We start from the raw sequence: 20578 nt of genomic DNA on the forward strand, positions 1-20578 counted from the left end.
ATGACCATGGTAAGGATCACAGGTTTCTGGATTACAATCTAATTATGATAAATGTACTATATTACGTATTGGATCACAAAAAAATTAAAATGTTACATTACCATGTAGTTTACCAATACAATGGGTCTGATGGTGATGTGGATATACTCGGAATACATATCCCAAATGAAATAAATGATCTCACTCCAATACATTTTTATAGAAAGTTAGCAAAAATAGATAAAATCTTGCTACCATGGAAAGGTAAATACCTGTCTATTTGTGGAAAAATCACCCTGATTAACTCTTTAGTATTATCCCAGTTTACCTATTTTCTAATGGTCTTGCCTAGCGAACAGTTTTTAAATTATATGAGAAACAAATATTCCATTTTATTTGGAACGGCAAGCCAGACAAAATTAAACGGGCCTATTTATATTGTGACTATGAATTCGGAGGACAGAAATGATTAAATATTAAAGCATTAGACCTATCACTAAAAGCTTCAGTCATACAAAAGTTATACTTAAATCGGAACTGGTTCTCTATCAAATTAGTAAGATTGTCTTACCCCATGTTCAAGAATGGCCTATTTCCCTTTATTCAGATTACAACCTCTCACTTTCAGTTATTTGAAAAGGAAATCATCTCCCACATATCACTATTTATAAAACAAGCCATAGAAAGTTGGTTGCAATTTCAATTTAATCCTCCAGAAACGACAGAACAAATAATGCAACAAATATTGTGGTTAAACTCAAATATACTAATTGATAAAAAACAATAATTCTTTGAAAAAATGTTTTTAAAAGGTATAATCTTCGTAAATGATATCATCGGTAGGACTGGTGGAGTTATGTCACACATGCAGCTAACAAAAACATATGGAAATGTCTGCTCTACCCAAAATTACAACCAAATAATTGCATCATTACCGCAAAAATGGAAGAGGAAAGTGGAAGGGGGAAAAAGTAAGGAACTTGTCTGTCGGCCCTGTATTAAAGAACATAATTGGTTAAAGAAAATTGTGATAAATAAAAAAGTATACCAGTTTCATTTAAGGACCAAAGGATTGACAGCCGTCCCATATTGATTGCAAAATAGTTGGGAAGAGATTTTTTACGTACCGATTCCATGGCATAGTGTTTATGAACTGATACGCAAAACGACGCCGGATTCAAAACTTATAATTTTTCCATTTAAATTATTATACAACATTCTTGCTACCAATAGAATGTTACTTATATGGGGGATACAATCTTCCCAGCTCTGCAGATTTTGCTGCAAGGAGACAGAATCATTAGATCATTTGTTTTGGTACTGTCCATTTGTAGCTTGTTTTTGGACAAAGGTCCAGGAATGGCTGAAGGATTGCAATATTTACCTGGAGCTAACCCTGCAGATAGCACTACTGGGTGATCTGAAAAGTCATAGTCAATCGATCAATAATATAATAATACTTTTAGCAAAAATGTTTATTTTCAATGTACAATCTGTAGAAACAATGAGAATAGAAGGGTTCAGAACTTTTGTGAAACATCACAGTACAGTTGAAAAATATATGGCAAATAGAAATCCAATATGGATGGTGTTAAGAGATAGATGGGAGGTGTTGAATGGAGCTAAAGGAAGGGACTAATAACAACTAACAACAACAAGATAACAAATGTAAAGCATACTGTGTCCATAATAAGTATATAGGTTATAGGTTGAGAGCTTTTGTGAAAGAGTACAGTTAGAAATATATGGCATATAGAAGCAAACCGGATGGGCATCATGAAAATGATCGGAGAGGTTGAGGGTAGAGGAAGTTCAGGAGTAAAAACAAGCAAGGTAGAATTATTGTAAATGTCCATAAGGTGTATATATAGTATGTATAAGTATAGTATGTATAAGCTGGAAGTAGAGGCCTAAGCGTTGTTGTTCACTAGTTTACTCAAATTAGGGAAGGGGTGGTGGGGTTGGAAAGTAATAAAGGGAAATATATATTTAAGAATAATAATAATAATAATAATAATAATAATAATAATAATAATAATAATAATAATAATAATAAACACAAACAAGGATCACAGGTTGAAAATGCTTTGTACCTGTCCTTCGTCTACCTGCCTGTCCCTGTGTTGATCTGACTGTGTCTGTGTGTGTCTCACCCTGCAGGGCGCCCTGAGCAGCGAGCGTGACTACGAGAGCGTGGTGCTGATGAAGATGAGACAGGCAGCAGAGAGACAGAGGCTTATAGAGGAGATGCAGAGAGAGGATGAAGAGGATGCAGCCTAGTACCAGGCCCAGGCCGGGATTCAATCCAAGGTGTGTTGTCTATAAGCCCACAGTGCTTGACATTTAAAGGTAATTTCCATTTGAGTCGACAGCATTGCGAACGTCTGGGGAAATTGCCTTGAAAAGGCGCCTTGTCCGTAGTGCAGTGCACAGCGCTTTAACAAGCCTTTGAATGAATCCTGGCCCCAGTCCAGCTCTGCCCAGCCACAACCCAACTCTACTACACACCTGATGTTTTAGTTTCATAAAGCACATCTCATAGTTTTTAATAAATTATCTGTTGAATAAACATCTCATTTACAGAATTTGTTTTTTCTCGTTGTGTCATTCACTGAATTATTACCAGTATGGCTCTGTTGGTAGAGCATGGTGCTTGCACTGCCAGGATTGTGGGTTCGATTCGCAGGGCCACCCATATGGAAAATGTATGCACGCATGACTGTAAGTCGCTTTGGATAAAAGCGTCTGCTAAATGGCATATATTATATTATATGTTGCCAGCTACTACTGTAATGTAATCTCAACCAGTGTACTTTTTCATCCAAACCACTTCTAAGACGAACAGGGGAACAAGAGAAGTTTATACTATGAAGGGATGTTCTCGTAATGTATTGCAAAAGAACCCAAAGAGATGGGCCATCCAACACTACTAGACCAGATCTAAATGCTGCAATCATGTAATTTTCATCTGTCAGTATCACTCTCTTTTTAACTGTGAAAAGTTTTTTCATTACCATATCTTTGCAGCCAAGAGATTGAGTCATTTCCCTTGAATGCAATTTGAAGTCGTTCATTTTTGTTGTGTCTGTGAAATTAGTTGAGTCTTCCAACAGTCCAAACCACGACAATGTGATCAGAACATGGGAAAGTCATGGCTGTTCCGTGTTTAACCGGCAATTATCCTGGGATTGGAGTGGTAGGACTGTAGGCAGGTTTTATGGGAATTCTTGTGGGCTCACGTGATGAAAAGGGAATATACTCTAGAGGCCCTTTATAGTAGCGGTGGTTATGATGTTTGTTCCTTGGATTTTCTATATCTAAGGCTTTGCACCAATTTACAGAGGCCCCATGTACAGTACTGTTCAACTTCAAGGCTGTAAACTGTACTGTTGTATTTAGTATTCACCCTTATGTTTCCTTTGTCACATCATGTTTAGGGGTTGTGCTATAGTAAATACTATTAAGTGCCTCGAAAGTACCTGAACACTGAAGAGGTCATTGAATGACTGGTTGGCCAACCTAAGGCAGTGAAACCAACTTCAGTCCCTAAAATCAATAACGTGTCATTTCTGTACATCATTGGCATTCATGAACGATATGCTCATACAGTATCATGACCATTGCACTGAGTTGCTCTCTTCCCTGATTGTTGCAGTTCCAATTTCAGATGAGTTTCCCAATAGAGGCTGTTAAATGGAGGAAGAGGTCTCTTGATGTGACAGGCTACTGCTGGGAGCTCTGGTCAGGACATGTCACACTGAGCCAGACTGTAGTCACTCTGATGGGGAAACAGGGTTTTGTAACAGTCTCCTCTCTCTGTCGAACATCCAAAAGCAAAATAGATGTATTTTATTGTCCTTCGGGGGACTATGGTGTAATGGTGTCTCAATTTGTGGGGCTGTGGCGTTTCCTCCTGTCATCGTGTTATTTAGGAGCCGGGCGGTCGGTCCATCCCAGTGATCCATCTTCCCGGCACTCCCGGCCTGCCGCAGCTCTCTTACATAACAACCAGCTGTGGTGTGGCACGGTGTGGTGTGAGCCATCTGGTCCCTACGCTGCTCTGTTCCCCCTCCTCTCCTACTGCAATATACACTCATCAGATGGTTCTGTTTATGCATTTGACGGTCTGCCTTTCATATCCCGCCTTTCATATCCCGGAGAGAAAAAAAGACAAAACATTCAGAGTCCAGAGTCCAAATTACAACAGAGGAAATACAATTACAGTTCCCCTTCCAGAAACACATCCTGACCGTGCCCTGTGCCAGTAGATTGTGCTGCGTGCAAATTAAATGGGAAGACATGGCGTCCCAACAAAGTCCATCCAATCAACAGGAGAAGCCCCCGGCGGCATCTTCACAGCATCCTCTCCTCCTCCTCTTCCTCAGATTCTCTGTCTGTGTGGAAGCTGGCAGCTCCTCAGACGCCAGTGGAACCTGGAACAGCCACAGTCGGGCCCGCATGGAAAAATTAGGCACCCTTTTGATATTTGGGTGTAAATGGTGGCCAAATCACGGCAGAGGCAGCAGGTCTGGTGAAGGCTCAGTGGTCTGGGGTTAGCCTCAGACATGTGCTGGCAGCCCAGGAGCTGCAAATGAGCCTCTAATGAAACCACCCAGCAGCAGCAGAAGGGCTGGCTCACACTGTCTCCACCAGGCCTCGGACAGGCCTCCTGCAGCGCTCGTCACACTCACAGGACCCAACCTGACTCTAACCTCGCCTTGTGTACTGAGCTTTGACTGGCCCACTTTGAGTCTCAGAAACCACCTAAACGCTGCAGACACGCCATATTTCTCCTGGGCCTGAGGCAAGAAGGCACTTTTCTGATGGCTCATTTACAGAGCTTTCTTTTCTTAGGAAAGAGTATCTCATTTATCCAACAAATGTAATGCTAACCATAGTATACTGACAGATGGCAGACAGGGAGATCAGACTTCAAACCTGTCCTTTTAGTATACTGTACCTCCTCGAGAGTTGAGACGTACCTCGGAACAAATCAGATACAAATGACATCAAATAATAGTCACCTTTATTATAATTTCCTCACATGCATCTCATTAATTTATATCACCAATGACAAGAAAACTACATCAATAGCTCTAATCTAATGGAATAGATTGTGTGCCCTGTTGGAGTCAGGATAAATGAATGTTTGTATGCTGGTAAAAGTAAAAGGTAAATATTTGCTTGGCCTAAAGGCAAAGTAAAATAAACTTTGAAACTGATTCATCTCACACTTGACATTCAGATTCAGTTACAGATAGTTACAAGTTGCAATGACATGAACTATACTCTACACTCAGGGAAAATTAATCTTGGACATTTGAGCTGAAATTCTTTCTGGAATGTACTTTTCTTGAGATTGTCCTCTATTTCTCAGAAGTCTGTAAACCCATTGGTATGATAGATTATGAACAAGCCACTACTCACATATCTATTTGGTATCTGCTCCAAAACATTGGAGTGAGTTTGAACGGGAGTACAAATGATTTTTGACAAGTAGCGCCATTATACAAATGCACTAATTTTAAGGTCTTGAGAATAGCTCCTTATCTAAAATTCTGTACTTTGCTCCCCTAGAAGGTAGAAAGGACCATTACATTACTGAGAGAACAGTAGCAGAATTAATGTATAGAATCCTCCGCCTTGATTTGTAATGTAATATGTATAGTATAGGTTTTGTCTCTGTGGCCCCTCATTGGACGGAGGACACTACCATCACTACCTTGTGCCCGTGGCCCAGGAGGGGACACTCTTAGTGTGTTGAACCCCAGTCAGGTAACTCAGTCTGTCTCCTTGTGCATGCACCACACCAGCGTCTGTCCCACGCCCGTCATCGTCACCACACGGAAGCCAATCTTCTCCAGCTTGTCCAACACCAACCGCGGAGAGTCGTCCACATGGTACTCCGAGCTGCAAGAGGCACAAAGCTTTGTTTTTCACAAATGTAAAACTCATTGTTAACTCTGTCTGGAGTGCTAACACGCAGGAGGACTCAGCTCAATGAGCCAGGATTGTGTTTTTGTGATTATTCCCTCAACACCTTGGTTCATTTCCCAAAAGCACTTGTGGCAGATCTGCAACGACAACACTTCCCTGTTCTGTGTTCCATCAGCTCTGCTGGTCTCTTCTCAAACTACAGAACAGCAGTCTCCCTTCTGCTCTGGTACAATTTTACTTTCACACCATTGTTCCATGGCTCTGTGATTGACTCAAATGTTTGTCATGATCTTGGGCTATGAAAGTAAGAGCCATTTCCTGACAGTAAGGATGGAGTCACCAGTGACATACTGAACACTCACAAATTGTTCCCCAGCATGGTGGTTTTCCTGGCGCCCAGGTAGTTCATTATGACTGGGTCAGAGTATTCATCTCCTACCATGGTTGGCCCAGTCTCCTGAAAAAGAACACTACATTATTGCCACTATGTCTCTTTTTTACAGCATTCAGTGTGGCAGACATACTAAAGAGAGATGTCCTTGTTGGCCTGAGGATCACTTTCTATCCTAGCTCACCTGCATCAGCCTCAATACATTTTCATATTTCGTTCATTAATTAGATATTTGTGACCATGGCCGTAACTACATATGAGGACACCGAGGTCCAGACCTCTGTAATTTCCCCCCCCAAAAAATAAGAATACAAAAATATTTTGTAAACGATAAAGAAAATAAATTACGGGTCAACAATTAAATATTGCTCCCAATGTTAATAAAAGCGCAGAATGCTTATATTCATTATCTGACTAAGTTCTAATCGCGCCAGCCTCTGCGAACGAGTGGAATCATGAACAGTGGGTAGTTCGTTATGTTCGCCTGCGTCTTCCGGATTTGCCTTCTGGATTTGCCTTTTTGGGAGCACATTCACCACTCTCAAACGGTTAACTCCGCCCTCTCGCGGCACAAACTACCCCAGCTCTGAGGCGGCTCAAGTAGGCAACTAGAGACGATGCTGACAGTGTGTTTGCGAGATGCTGGACAAAAGGCCATTTTAAAACCGTCCTGCCGACTGCGGTGCCTACAGACATCCCAGCAAACAAAACAAAAAACGACTCTCGGAGAATGAGTGCACAACTGTCAGTCAGGTGGCTATCTGCCGGCAGAGACTTCTGTTGCCGTAACGTTGAAAGACTCCGGCCAGCTAGAAGGATGAAGTAAGAAGCTAACGTTAAACGGAGTCTACCTCAGCAGGAGCAAAAAATACGCTACTATGTTCTCATAATAACTTTGCTTTACAGAGAGTAGGCTATGGAGACTGTAAGTCGCTTTGGATAAACGTCTGCTAAATGGCATATATTATGCTATTATATTATTACAGTGATGTGGCGCTCAGTGGTGAGGCTGAGGCAGGCTGCAATGCATGCAGGAGAAGGCAGAGGAGACAGAGAGAGATGTTAGTATGTGGCTCCCCATGTGGGGTCCCCTGAGAAAATCTGTAAAAAAAAAGATGTTTGAACATCTCCATGGCCTATCTTCCCTATAGGCCTACATTAAAATGCAAACAATACAATTCTAAAAATGTCATACGTTTTTGGTGTGAATAATGTATCATATTTCCCCCCTTTCAGAGGTATAACATTATAATTGTATAGCTAAAATCGATTGAGGTGAATTAACTTAAGGCAGCCAAGGTGATAATGGCTGGGGTAATTTTTGCTTGCTTTTGCTGTTCTCCAAATAGCATTTTTAACAGTTTTTTTTCCAACTCAAACCCTGTTAAGGCCCTGTCTGCGACAGCCGAAAGTCTGACACTATAGTGGTTTTCTAACAGCAAGGTTCATACTTGGCAGTGTCAACATAGCTGCTATTGTTTATACAAGTTTTTCATCATAAATGTAGAAATAAACTTTTCTATACCCCCATACCACACACTCACAAACTGAAAACAATGAATTGGTTATAGAGAGGTCTTAAATATCACTTTCCTTTGTATCCCCCTGTAGCTTTAGAATTGTGCAAAGAGTGTTGACAAATAGTGCCTCCCACAATGCAGGTGATGGCTGCAAGGTGCAGTTGGTGAGAAGCAGTCCCGTGTAGCTCAGTTGGTAGAGCATGGCGCTTGCAACGCCAGGGTTGTGGGTCACCAACATTTCTGTTCCCGCTATACACGTCTGGCTCCCAAGGGGGACCAGAATGAAAGAAAAAAAATGAAAATGTATGCACTCACTACTGTAAGTCGCTCTGGATAAGAGCGTCTGCTAAATTACGTAAAATTTCAAATGTAAAGCAAGTGCAGCGACTTTATCAAAAACGAAATGACCTTTGATCAAATTATTTTTATAAAGTTCATGCTGTCGACGACGTGTAGTCGCTAGTAGGACAATTTTGAAAACCTGCAATACACTTTGAAAGGCGTGACTTAACAAGAGTGATCCACTCCAACTACTTGACGAGTGATCCACTCGAAAGGGCCCACAGACACAGGGCATTCTCATGCCGTTGCCTCTTTAAAAACTTGCAAGAAATACAAAACACTGATGCATTCTGTCCATGTCTTTCTTATAATAAACTTGTGCAAATTAATTACATTTCAATACATGTTTGAATATTGTTGAATACAGTTTTAATGTCTGGATTCTCCGCATCGCAGATTTTATAGGGCCCAAATGCATGGCAGGCCATCCACAATCTCAAAAACAATGGACCCAATATGCACATAAATAGGCCTATATATCTGACTGAACAGTGAACATGTGTTTTTCATTTGGGGCACAGTATTTAAAAAAACACCATAAACCAGAAGCGACCTGCTATGCCCTGTAGTTTGTAGGCTATTTGTTTTGCTTCCACGTTTGTAAATGTTACAATGTTGCATAACAGGACATAGGTTGACATGTGATAAGCGACAAATGTCCAAATCGGCTACATTGTTGCAGAGCCATAGCCTGCCATTACAAAACATTTCGAGTCTAACATTGCGTGCGTCAACTACAAGCATGCATACTGTATGACATGACGAGGAGAGGAATACTAACCAGCCGGATCTGAGTACTAACGAGCACATAGGGCATCGTGGATCTCAACCTTTTAACGGGTAGTCACCCGGGAATGGATGATTAGACGGTTACTTCAGAGACGCGACAGTCCCCTTTCCAAGTTGCGCTCGCACTGACAGCGAATGCGGAAACCCCCATCGCAACGGACCAATCACAGCTCTCACTCGCAGCAGCTGTCAACAAAGCTGGTGTATGCACAGTGTGCGCGCTTGTCCAAAATTGAAGCGAAATAAAGTGTTAAAGCTATTCATTTAGACACGCAATGAAACCTATTTTACATGACAAACTGGATTGAATGTGAACATGCTTTATATTAAAAGCATATCTGATGTCATATTTAAGGCTTTTTGTTAGACCTATTAAATCAGGGGCAATCATAAATGTAGCAGCACTATTTATTTAAAGATATAGGTTTGTTTACATTTCATGGAGATGTTATCAGGGAAGTGAACTCTGGTCATCTTGCAATCAGAATGGCATGTTCATGTTTTTTCTCAGTTCGTTATGTGGCTTTGAAACGGTACATTATGTCCACTGTGGTTTCAGCCAAAACATGGATGTGTAGCAATCTTAGAGGTTTCATATATGAAGAGCTTCTTTAGGCAACAAGTAAGTTGGCTCGCATAACTAAAATAAAAACCTTGTCTGTCAAATTTCTAAGCGGTTGACCGAGTTCTTTTGTTTTTCTGATGTGTCTCCTGATTTTTTTGCTTTGTGATATTGGGAAACATGAACTTTCACCTTTCCATAGTCAAACTCATTACCTTTATCTATAGCCTACTCCAAAGATATATTTAGCTCCTTTCAGTATCCTCACTGTATTGATGAATGATGACAGTATTTACAGGTCCTAAATATTAGTCTATTATATTGTCTTTTTAGTTTTTATACATCAACGTGCTACTATACAATCCTAATCAACATGTTACTACACAGCCTACACTGTGATTTTGTCTGCATGCAGTACTCAACCATATTTTTACTGTCTAGAACTCTAATTTCCTTTTCTGAGATTTATTATTTTTTCTTTCAGAGCAGCAAAATCTCATTTGGATTAGTCTTGTAAGGCTGTGGGGGAAATGAAAGACAACCTATAGCCAAACAACAATGGATTGATAAAATATGCAATATGAATGTAATGTCCTTTTGATGTCAAAGAGGACTTGACAGACAATTGGTTTGGCTTTGCATGTCATGCTCAGTAGGGCTGGTAATTTATAGTGTGGTCACAGCTTGATATTGCTCTGATGGGAAGAGATTAAAGGGTGTGAACCAGATTTAAATGGGGTTTTGGCTGTTGTTATTGTGAAAAACAAATTAGAAAGATGTGACATGTTGTTTTGCGATTTTATACATTTCTTGGAACTCAATTTTAACAGCATGTGTCACGTATGATATATCACTGACAAATTATAACCGTGCTGTTAAATAATATGACTGCCTCAAACTTAATTGATGTCTTTATCAAATAATGTTTTCTACACTGTATTACACAGTGCATACTAACCCTAACCCAAGCTGATAACTACAGGCTACTCATTCCCATTGACACAGGTGGGAGGTTTGGTGAGAAGATTGCCACCTGCTGGCTTTGTAGACCAATGCCACCAGTAAGCTTATTCTTACCCACTCATCTGCGCAAGTGGTAGAGTTGATTTAATCACGCAGCAATGTACACACAACTATTCAGAAATGTATAGAATAGAATAATAGAATGAATGAGTTTGCAATGAAAGAACATTCAAGATGATACATGTTTCTGTGAAAGTTTCAAATTAGTAATAGTGTTAATAAGGAAAGGTGGTTTCCCAGAAAGTTTATTTTTCGTCTTTTTATCGCCCCCTGAAGAGCAGAGGAGACTTGATTCGCGAAGGAAAACAGGAAACCTGTTGGGCTGTCGCTGTTGTAGTCCAAAAACAAATGAAAGACTCATCCTGCCAAAAAAAACACTCTCTTAGAATGTGTTCCTGGGGCCCTCTGAACATCCTGTGGTTCTCTGAGGGACTTCCTGATCTAGCTCTTCTGCTGTGCATTATTAGAGCCCTGGGTCACCTTTACTGTGACCTGGAGGGACAGCAGGGCTCATCCTTAGAGCAGCCTACCCAGCCATAGGAAGCAGTTTACTGCTTTGACTAGGGTCTCTCCTTCACCTTCTCACCACTGAGAAGCAGTGATGAGTGAATATATATGATTTACTGTCTGAAGAGTACTTCCCCACAGACAGCAGTAAGAAGAGAACACATACTGCCACATGATGGGGAAATGTGAGGCTGCCCTTGGCCCCACAGTGCTTCAGCAATAGGGAATTTCATTTATCAAAACAGCAGTAGCTCAGTCCATCTTTATGAATACCATAAACTCACACACACATTCTCACTCACTCACTCACTCACACACACTCAATTATGTTTCTTTGCTGAATGCAGAGGAAACCCATATTTCACAACTTTTTGGCTTGCTACGTCCTGCCACCTACAGTGCCAGTTTCTAAATGTGTGTCTACTCTATGGTTGCAAAAGACACATTTATGTTTCCTGCCACAAAAATCTAAAATACACATGCTTGTCCTTTGCAGAAGTGTGATTTATACATAAGACATTGCAATGACAATCGGTCGATAGTCGGCCGCCTGACGTTTCTAGTGTGCGGTTTTTATTCGTTTTTGGATAATGGCATTGTATTTATCTTTACACTGTTATTGCTATGTAAAACGATTGTAATAAATGCTTATTAGAATGCTCTTTCAAATTCCTGCTTTGCCTTGAACCATATGACACCACCAAATGGAAAGTCACAAGGATTGGATATAGGAAGCACTTTCTATAGTTTCCTAACCTACCCTTAGTATGGACCGAACCCAAATTAATGATTCTACATCTGCATTGCTTGCTGTTTGGGGTTTTAGGCTGGGTTTATGTATAGCACTTTGTGATGTCTGCTCATGTAAAAAGGGCTTTATAAATACATTTTATTTTATTTGTTGTTTCTTTCAGAAGCTATCACTGTTCATTGTTCACCAGTCTATGAGACATGGAGGAATAGTACTATTTTGGATGAGTTTAACAGTTCTCTTTATTTGATTGGCTTCACCCTGACATCTCACAAGATGTACCTTTGGACAGAGGGAGAACTTTTCACATGATACTTATGAGGCCCCAGTATCCCACTGAGCAATGCATGAAGCAAATGGCTGAGGGATTTATTTGCTGTGTGGATCAGTGCGTGGGGACCAGAGATGAAGGTATCATACTAGACCTAGCTGCAAAAGGGATCTGTTTAAATCATGGAAGTATTTTGTGGGCTGGATGAATTATATGAGACAGCTAAGGACATGGAAGATGTACACTAAGTGCTTACAGAAAGAGAAATCAAATAGTCAGCAATAAGCATCCAGCTGCAAGATAAGAGATTCAGTTCTGAGAGAACATAAGCAGGCAAACCTCCAGTTGCATAGGGATAGATCATGGTGTAGCCAAAGCTACAGTCTTTCCTTAAACTCCACATGACATTAGCGTCAGCTCGATTCAGTGTTTGTCATAATTCATAACTAAAAGCAAGTTTATTGTAGCTGGAATAGAAATGAACTGTTACTTGATGGCATGGGAAAATCAATTTATTGAGACATGCATCTGCTTGCTTCGCAAAGCCTCAGAGAGTGAGTGTCCAACAGCTTTAAATCGAACCACACTGAAGTGGAGAGATGAGAAAGAGAAAAGAGTGGTGAACTCTATACTTTACAGTGACAGCATTGCATTGGGTCTTTAATAAAAGCAGACCAATAACCAATGTATGTGTGTATCAGTGTGTGTGCCTGTGTATGTGGTTCCCCTCAGGCCTGCGCCACAATCCCTGTGCTGTCCGGTGGTTCCTCCTACCTGGCATGTGGAGCGGCTCTGAGAGGAGATTCATCCTTGACCTAATTTCTGCTCAGTAATTTTCCTAATTATGCTCAACAGCTTACATAAAGTAGCCCTCTGCCATAAATATTACCCAGCAGCCATAGTAACACCCTTGGGGACCTCATGGGTCTATTCCTGTCTCCTACAGACCACTGTGCTCGCTCTCCTGTGGCTGTACAATGTATCTGACCTGGTTTTGGTGTACTATCCATAGACTGAGATTTGTTTTACACTGGACGACGAAATAATGACATCCTCCTTCATTGCAATACTGTTATGGTATTGGGAATAATGGCTGGCCTATAGCTTTCTGGAAAACGGGCAGTTTATAGTATAATTCTCCTCCTTCAGTATCTGTTTCCTCAGTATTCTGGGCCTGTGTCTGACCTCGGGTCTGGTCTGCATTCAGCAAGATTCATTATCAACAGTCTGCTGGCCCGAGGTGGTTCTGGAAGCTTCTGAGAGCACAGAGCACTGCTCTGATCCTCTTTGTTATTTAAACACAACAGTCCTGGCTGCCACTTCCTACTAATTCATTTTTCTTTTTCATCTCCCCTCAAAAGTACAGAATGAGGGAGTTGTTTCGCAGAAGGCAATCATAAAACAGAAAGAAAACATTTTAAAACAAGACAGATTTTGACATAATAGTTTGAAAGAGGGGGGAAATGAAACAAAAACTAGGTAAAGTAATTATATACAAGTAAACATTTCCTTTTTCTTTATTGCCTTAAAAATGCAGGAAAAATTCAGTTAACCTCTACGGGATCGGTGTCCCGTATACGGGACGGTTAAGCTAATGTGCGCTAACCTGATTAGCATGACTGTTGTAAGTAACAGCAAACTTTCCAGGACATAGACATGTCTTATATGGGCAGAAAGCTTAACTTCTTGTTAATCTAACTGCACTGTCCAATTTACAGTAGCTATTAGAGTGAAAAAATACCATGCTCTTGTTTGAGGATAGTGCACAACAACAAAACACTTATCACGGCAACTGGTTTGATACATTCACCTCTGAAGGTAAATAACGTACTTACATTCAGTAATCTTGCTCTGATTTGTCATCCTGAGGGTCCCAGAGATAAAATGTAGCATAGTTTTGTTTGATAAAATCCATTTTTATATTCAAATGTAAGAACTGGGTTCTACAGTTTGAACCCTTGCTGTCTCTGGCTCCACACCCACCCCGCCCGGCGATCTAGATGTGTGAAAGTTAGTGTATGAGCTAATGATCCATCATGTATGACATTCCTGGGAGTGTGTAAACTTACATTCTGTATTAAATCAAATCAAATTGTATTTGCCACATGCACCGAATAGAACAGGTGTAAACCTTACAGTGAAATGCTTACTTACAAGCCCTTAACCAACAATGCAGTTTGTGATGAAAAAATTAAAAAACTGTTAAGTAAAAACAAAATATTTGCAAATAATTAAAGAGCAGCAGTAAAATAAAATCACAGAGGGAGGCTATATACAGGGGGTACCGGTACAGAGTCAATGTGCAGGGGCACAGGTTAGTCAAGGTAATTGAGGTAATATGTACATGTGGGTAGAGTTAAAGTGACTATGCAAAGATAATAATCAGAGTAGCAGCAGCGTAAAAGAGGGGGTGGGGTGGTGGGGGGGGGCAAAGCAAATAATCCGGGTAGCCATGATTAGCTGTTCAGGAGTCTTATGGCTTGGGGTAGAAGCTGTTAAGAAGCCTTTTGGACCTAGACATGGCCTTCCTCTGACACTGCCTGGTATAGAGGTCCTGGATGGCAGAAAGTTTGGCCCCAGTGATGTACTGGGCCGTACGCACTACCCTCTGTAGTGCCTTGCGGTCGGAGGCCGAGCAGTTGTCATACCAGGCGGTGATGCAACCAGTCAGGATGCTCTCGATGGTGCAGCTGTAGAACTTTTTGAGGATCTGAGGACCCATGCCAAATCTTTTCAGTCTCCTGAGGGGGAATAGACTTTGTCGTGACCTCTTCACAACTGTCTTGGTGTGTTTTTGGACTATGATAGTTTGTTGGTGATGTGGACACCAAGGAACTTGAAGCTCTCAACCTGTTCCACTACAGCCCCGTCGATGAGAATGGGGGCGTGTTCAGTCCTCTTTTTTTTCCTGTAGTCCACAATCATCTCCTTTGTCTTGATCACGTTGAGGGAGAGGTTGTTATCCTGGCACCACACGGCCAGGTCTCTGACCTCCTCCCTATAGGCTGTCTCATCGTTGTCGGTGATCAGGCCTAACACTGTTGTGTCGTCGGCAAACTTAATGATGGTGTTGGAGTCGTGCCTGGTCATGCAGTCATGGGTGAACATGGAGTACAGGAGGGGACTGAGCGCGCATCCCTGAGAGGCCCCCGTGTTGAGGATCTGAGTGGCAGATGTGTTGTTACCTACCCTTACCACCTGGGGGCGGCCCGTCAGGAAGTCCAGGATCCAGTTGCAGAGGGAGGTGTTTAGTCCCAGGGTCCTTAGCTTAGTGATGAGCTTAGCATATCATTTTTGTATGTTCTCAATAGTTATGTACTTGAAAATGTATCAATTGACCAATTATGACATTTGGGCAGACTTGATACAAAATAGTCCAGGATTGCAATGTTTCAAAGGATCAATCTGCAACTTTGCACACACACTGCTAAATTGCGCCTAAACTCCATTATTATATTGTGGCCTTTCTCTTGCATTTCAAAGATGATGGAACAAAAAATAATTAGGAAACGCATGTTTTTTTGTTTGTATTACAGTGAGGGAAAAAAGTATTTGATCCCCTGCTGATTTTGTACGTTTGCCCACTGACAAAGAAATTATCAGTCTATAATTTTAATGGTAGGTTTATTTGAACAGTGAGAGACAGAATAACAACAAAAAAATCCAGAAAAACGCATGTCAAAATTCTTAGAAATTCATTTGCATTTTAATGAGGGAAATAAGTATTTGACCCCCTCTCAATCAGAAAGATTTCTGGTTCCCAGGTGTCTTTTATACAGGTAACGAGCTTAAAGGGAGTGCTCCTAATCTCAGCTTGTTACTTTTATAAAAGACACCTGTCCACAGAAGCAATCAATCAATCAGATTCCAAACTCTCCACCATGGCCAAGACCAAAGAGCTCTCCAAGGATGTCAGGGACAAGATTGTAGACCTACACAAGGCTGGAATGGGCTACAAGACCATCGCCAAGCAGCTTGGTGAGAAGGTGACAACAGTTGGTGCGATTATTCGCAAATGGAAGAAACACAAAAGACTGTCAATCTCCCTCGGCCTGGGGCTCCATGCAAGATCTCACCTCGTGGAGTTGCAATGATCATGAGAACAGTGAGGAATCAGCCCAGAACTACACGGGAGGATCTTGTCAATGATCTCAAGGCAGCTGTGACCATAGTCACCAAGAAAACAATTGGTAACACACTACGCCGTGAAGGACTGAAATCCTGCAGCGCCCGCAAGGTCCCCCTGCTCAAGAAAGCACATATATAGGGCCGTCTGAAGTTTGCCAATGAACATCTGAATGATTCAGAGGAGAACTGGGTGAAAGTGTTGTGGTCAGATGAGACCAAAATGGAGCTCTTTGGCATCAACTCAACTCGCCGTGTTTGGAGGAGGAGGAATGCTGCCTATGACCCAAGATCACCATCCCCACGTCAAACATGGAGGTGGAAACATTATGCTTTGGGGGTGTTTTTCTGCTAAGGGGACAGGACAACTTCACCGCATCAAAGGGACGATGGACGGGGCCATGTACCGTCAAATCTTGGGTGAGAACCTCCTTCCCTCAGCCAGGGCATTGAAAATGGGTCGTGGATGGGTATTCCAGCATGACAATGACCCAAACGGCCAAGGCCAAGGCAACAAAGAAGTGGCTCAAGAAGAAGCACATTAAGGTCCTGGAGTGGCCTAGCCATAGAAAATCTGTGGAGGGAGCTGAAGGTTTGAGTTGCCAAACGTCAGCCTCGAAACCTTAATGACTTGGAGAAGATCTGCAAAGAGGAGTGGGACAAAATCCCTCCTGAGATGTGTGCAAACCTGGTGGCCAACTACAAGAAACGTCTGACCTCTGTGATTGCCAACAAGGGTTTTGCCACCAAGTACTAAGTCATGTTTTGCAGAGGGGTCAAATACTTATTTCCCTCATTAAAATGCAAATCAATTTAAAACATTTTTGACATGCGTTTTTCTGGATTGTTTTGTTGTTATTCTGTCTCTCACTGTTCAAATAAACCTACCATTAAAATTATAGACTGATCATGTCTTTGTCAGTGGGCAAACATACAAAATCAGCAGGGGATCAAATACTTTTTTACCAGATCTAATGTGTTATGTTCTCCTACATTAATTTCACATTTCCACAAACTTCAAAGTGTTTCCTTTCAAATGGTATCAAGAATATGCATATCCTTGCTTCAGGTCCTGAGCTACAGGCAGTTAGATTTGGGTATGTCATTTTAGGCGAAAATTTAAAAAAAGGGTCCAATCCTTAAGAGGTTAAAGGCTTTATGAGGAGCAGTTGGTTTCATTGAAGGCTAGGAAGTGGACTATACAGTATGTCCTCCACATCTGTGAGGATTGAGGATTGTGAATGGGTTTTAGTATAGGGCAATTCCATGGTTACGGAATTATGTTGAGACTTTTCACTTTCAAATATATACCAAACAAAAAACATTCATTTCGAAGTTTAACAAACTATATGCACAAGGACTAATTTTAACAATTTCCACTGAACATTTTACAAAAACACATTTACAGGAAGAACTATACAGATACAATGTTTGGTAACAGAATTAAACTGAGGGAGATTTTACCATTTTACCAGGAGATTTTTCCAGAAAATGTGTTTTTTAATTTACTGTGTAAATTGTTCAAATTACTCATTGTGCATAGAGTTGTATAGTTTGTTAAACTTTGAAATCAATGTTCTTTGTTTGGCATACATTTAAAAATGAAAAATCAGAGTCTTGGTGTAATTCCCTCACCGTGGAGTTGCCCTATAATACATTTAACAAGCTGATTAGACTGTATTATCTCTTCAACGCCTCAGCATACACAAAAGGAGATAAAAAACAAGTGCCACAAGTGGTTGAAGTCTTTATTCCAAGTTATTTAGCCACCACAGGATATTGGCAAAAGAGCATCTCAGAGAAAGCCTTTGATTCAGGAAATACCTGGGAGCACATGATCGTTTGACAAGTGTGTGTGGATAGTGGGAAACGTCCAGGTCTCTGAGCCCCTTGGTGAAGTTCTGACCTTACAGTGGGGAAAAAAAGTATTTAGTCAGCCACCAATTGTGCAAGTTCTCCCACTTAAAAAGATGAGAGAGGCCTGTAATTTTCATCATAGCTACACGTCAACTATGACAGACAAATTGAGAAAAAAAATCCAGAAAATCACATTGTAGGATTTTTTATGAATTTATTTGCAAATTATGGTGGAAAATAAGTATTTGGTCACCTACAAACAAGCAAGATTTCTGGCTCTCACAGACCTGTAACTACTTCTTTAAGAGGCTCCTCTGTCCTCCACTCGTTACCTGTATTAATGGCACCTGTTTGAACTTGTTATCAGTATAAAAGACACCTGTCCACAACCTCAAACAGTCACACTCCAAACTCCACTATGGCCAAGACCAAAGAGCTGTCAAAGGACACCAGAAACAAAATTGTAGACCTGCACCAGGCTGGGAAGACTGAATCTGCAATAGGTAAGCAGCTTGGTTTGAAGAAATCAACTGTGGGAGCAATTATTAGGAAATGGAAGACAAACAAGACCACTGATAATCTCCCTCGATCTGGGGCTCCACGCAAGATCTCACCCCGTGGGGTCAAAATGATCACAAGAACGGTGAGCAAAAATCCCAGAACCACACGGGGGGACCTAGTGAATGACCTGCAGAGAGCTGGGACAAAAGTAACAAAGCCTACCATCAGTAACACACTACGCCGCCAGGGACTCAAATCCTGCAGTGCAAGACGTGTCCCCCTGCTTAAGCCAGTACATGTCCAGGCCCGTCTGAAGTTTTCTAGAGTGCATTTGGATGATCCAGAAGAGGATTGGGAGAATGTCATATGGTCAGATGAAACCAAAATAGAACTTTTTGGTAAAAACTCAACTCGTCGTGTTTGGAGGACAAAGAATGCTGAGTTGCATCCAAAGAACACCATACCTACTGTGAAGCATGGGGGTGGAAACATCATGCTTTGGGGCTGTTTTTCTGCAAAGGGACCAGGACGACTGATCCGTGTAAAGGAAAGAATGAATGGGGCCATGTATCGTGAGATTTTGAGTGAAAACCTCCTTCCATCAGCAAGGGCATTGAAGATGAAACGTGGCTGGGTCTTTCAGCATGACAATGATCCCAAACACACCGCCCGGGCAACGAAGGAGTGGCTTCGTAAGAAGCATTTCAAGGTCCTGGAGTCTCCAGATCTCAACCCCATAGAACATCTTTGGAGGGAGTTGAAAGTCCGTGTTGCCCAGCGACAGCCCCAAAACATCACTGCTCTAGAGGAGATCTGCATGGAGGAATGGGCCAAAATACCAGCAACAGAGTGTGAAAACCTTGTGAAGACTTACAGAAAACGTTTGACCTGTGTCATTGCCAACAAAGGGTATACAGTGGGGAAAAAAAGTATTTAGTCAGCCACCAATTTTGCAAGTTCTCCCACTTAAAAAGATGAGAGAGGCCTGTAATTTTCATCATTGGTACACATCAACTATGACAGACAAATTGAGAAAAATTTTCTCCAGAAAATCACATTGTCGGATTTTTTATGAATTTATTTGCAAATTATGGTGGAAAATAAGTATTTGGCCACCTACAAACAAGCAAGATTTCTGGCTCTCACAGACCTGTAACTTCTTCTTTAAGAGGCTCCTCTGTCCTCCACTCGTTACCTGTATTAATGGCACCTGTTTGAACTTGTTATCAGTATAAAAGACACCTGTCCACAACCTCAAACAGTCACACTCCAAACTCCACTATGGACAAGACCAAAGAGCTGTCAAAGGACACCAGAAACAAAATTGTAGACCTGCACCAGGCTGGGAAGTTTGAATTTGCAATAGGTAAGCAGCTTGGTTTGAAGAAATCAACTGTGGGAGCAATTATTAGGAAATGGAAGACATACAAGACCACTGATAATCTCCCTCGATCTGGGGCTCCACGCAAGATCTCACCCCGTGGGGTCAAAATGATCACAAGAATGGTGAGCAAAAATCCCAGAACCACACGGGGGGACCTAGTGAATGACCTGCAGAGAGCTGGGACCAAAGTAACAAAGCCTACCATCAGTAACACACTACGCCGCCAGGGACTCAAATCCTGCAGTGCCAGACGTGTCCCCCTGCTTAAGCCAGTACATGTCCAGGCCCGTCTGAAGTTTGCTAGAGTGCATTTGGATGATCCAGAAGAGGATTGGGAGAATGTCATATGGTCAGATGAAACCAAAATAGAACTTTTTGGTAAAAACTCAACTCGTCGTGTTTGGAGGACAAAGAATGCTGAGTTGCATCCAAAGAACACCATACCTACTGTGAAGCATGGGGGTGGAAACATCATGCTTTGGGGCTGTTTTTCTGCAAAGGGACCAGGACGACTGATCCGTGTAAAGGAAAGAATGAATGGGGCCATGTATCGTGAGATTTTGAGTGAAAACCTCCTTCCATCAGCAAGGGCATTGAAGATGAAACGTGGCTGGGTCTTTCAGCATGACAATGATCCCA

The 20578-nt window shown here is 41.5% G+C and overlaps 1 protein-coding gene across 2 annotated transcripts; it reads right to left on the reverse strand.

Annotated features, from left to right (window-relative positions):
• Window positions 1–4988: 4988 nt before the first annotated feature.
• On the reverse strand, window positions 4989–9085 carry LOC311123519 (GTP cyclohydrolase 1 feedback regulatory protein-like). 2 transcript variants are annotated; one of them, XM_084197769.1, is made up of 3 exons: window positions 8951–9085; window positions 6279–6373; window positions 4989–5889 (listed from the first exon to the last, which is right to left on the reverse strand). In XM_084197769.1, exons 1-3 carry the CDS (start codon window positions 8984–8986, stop codon window positions 5760–5762), a joined length of 261 nt encoding a protein of 86 aa, XP_084053895.1. In that variant the 5' UTR covers window positions 8987–9085; the 3' UTR covers window positions 4989–5759. The 2 variants fall into 2 exon arrangements, with proteins under 2 accessions (XP_084053895.1, XP_084053896.1); XM_084197770.1 differs by lacking the exon at window positions 8951–9085 and adding an exon at window positions 6492–6780.
• Between the last annotated feature and the right edge of the window lie 11493 nt (window positions 9086–20578).

Source organism: Coregonus lavaretus (assembly GCF_964263955.1).
Source record: "Coregonus lavaretus genome assembly, contig: HAP1_SCAFFOLD_4048, whole genome shotgun sequence".
NCBI classification, from domain to species: Eukaryota; Metazoa; Chordata; class Actinopteri; order Salmoniformes; family Salmonidae; genus Coregonus; species Coregonus lavaretus.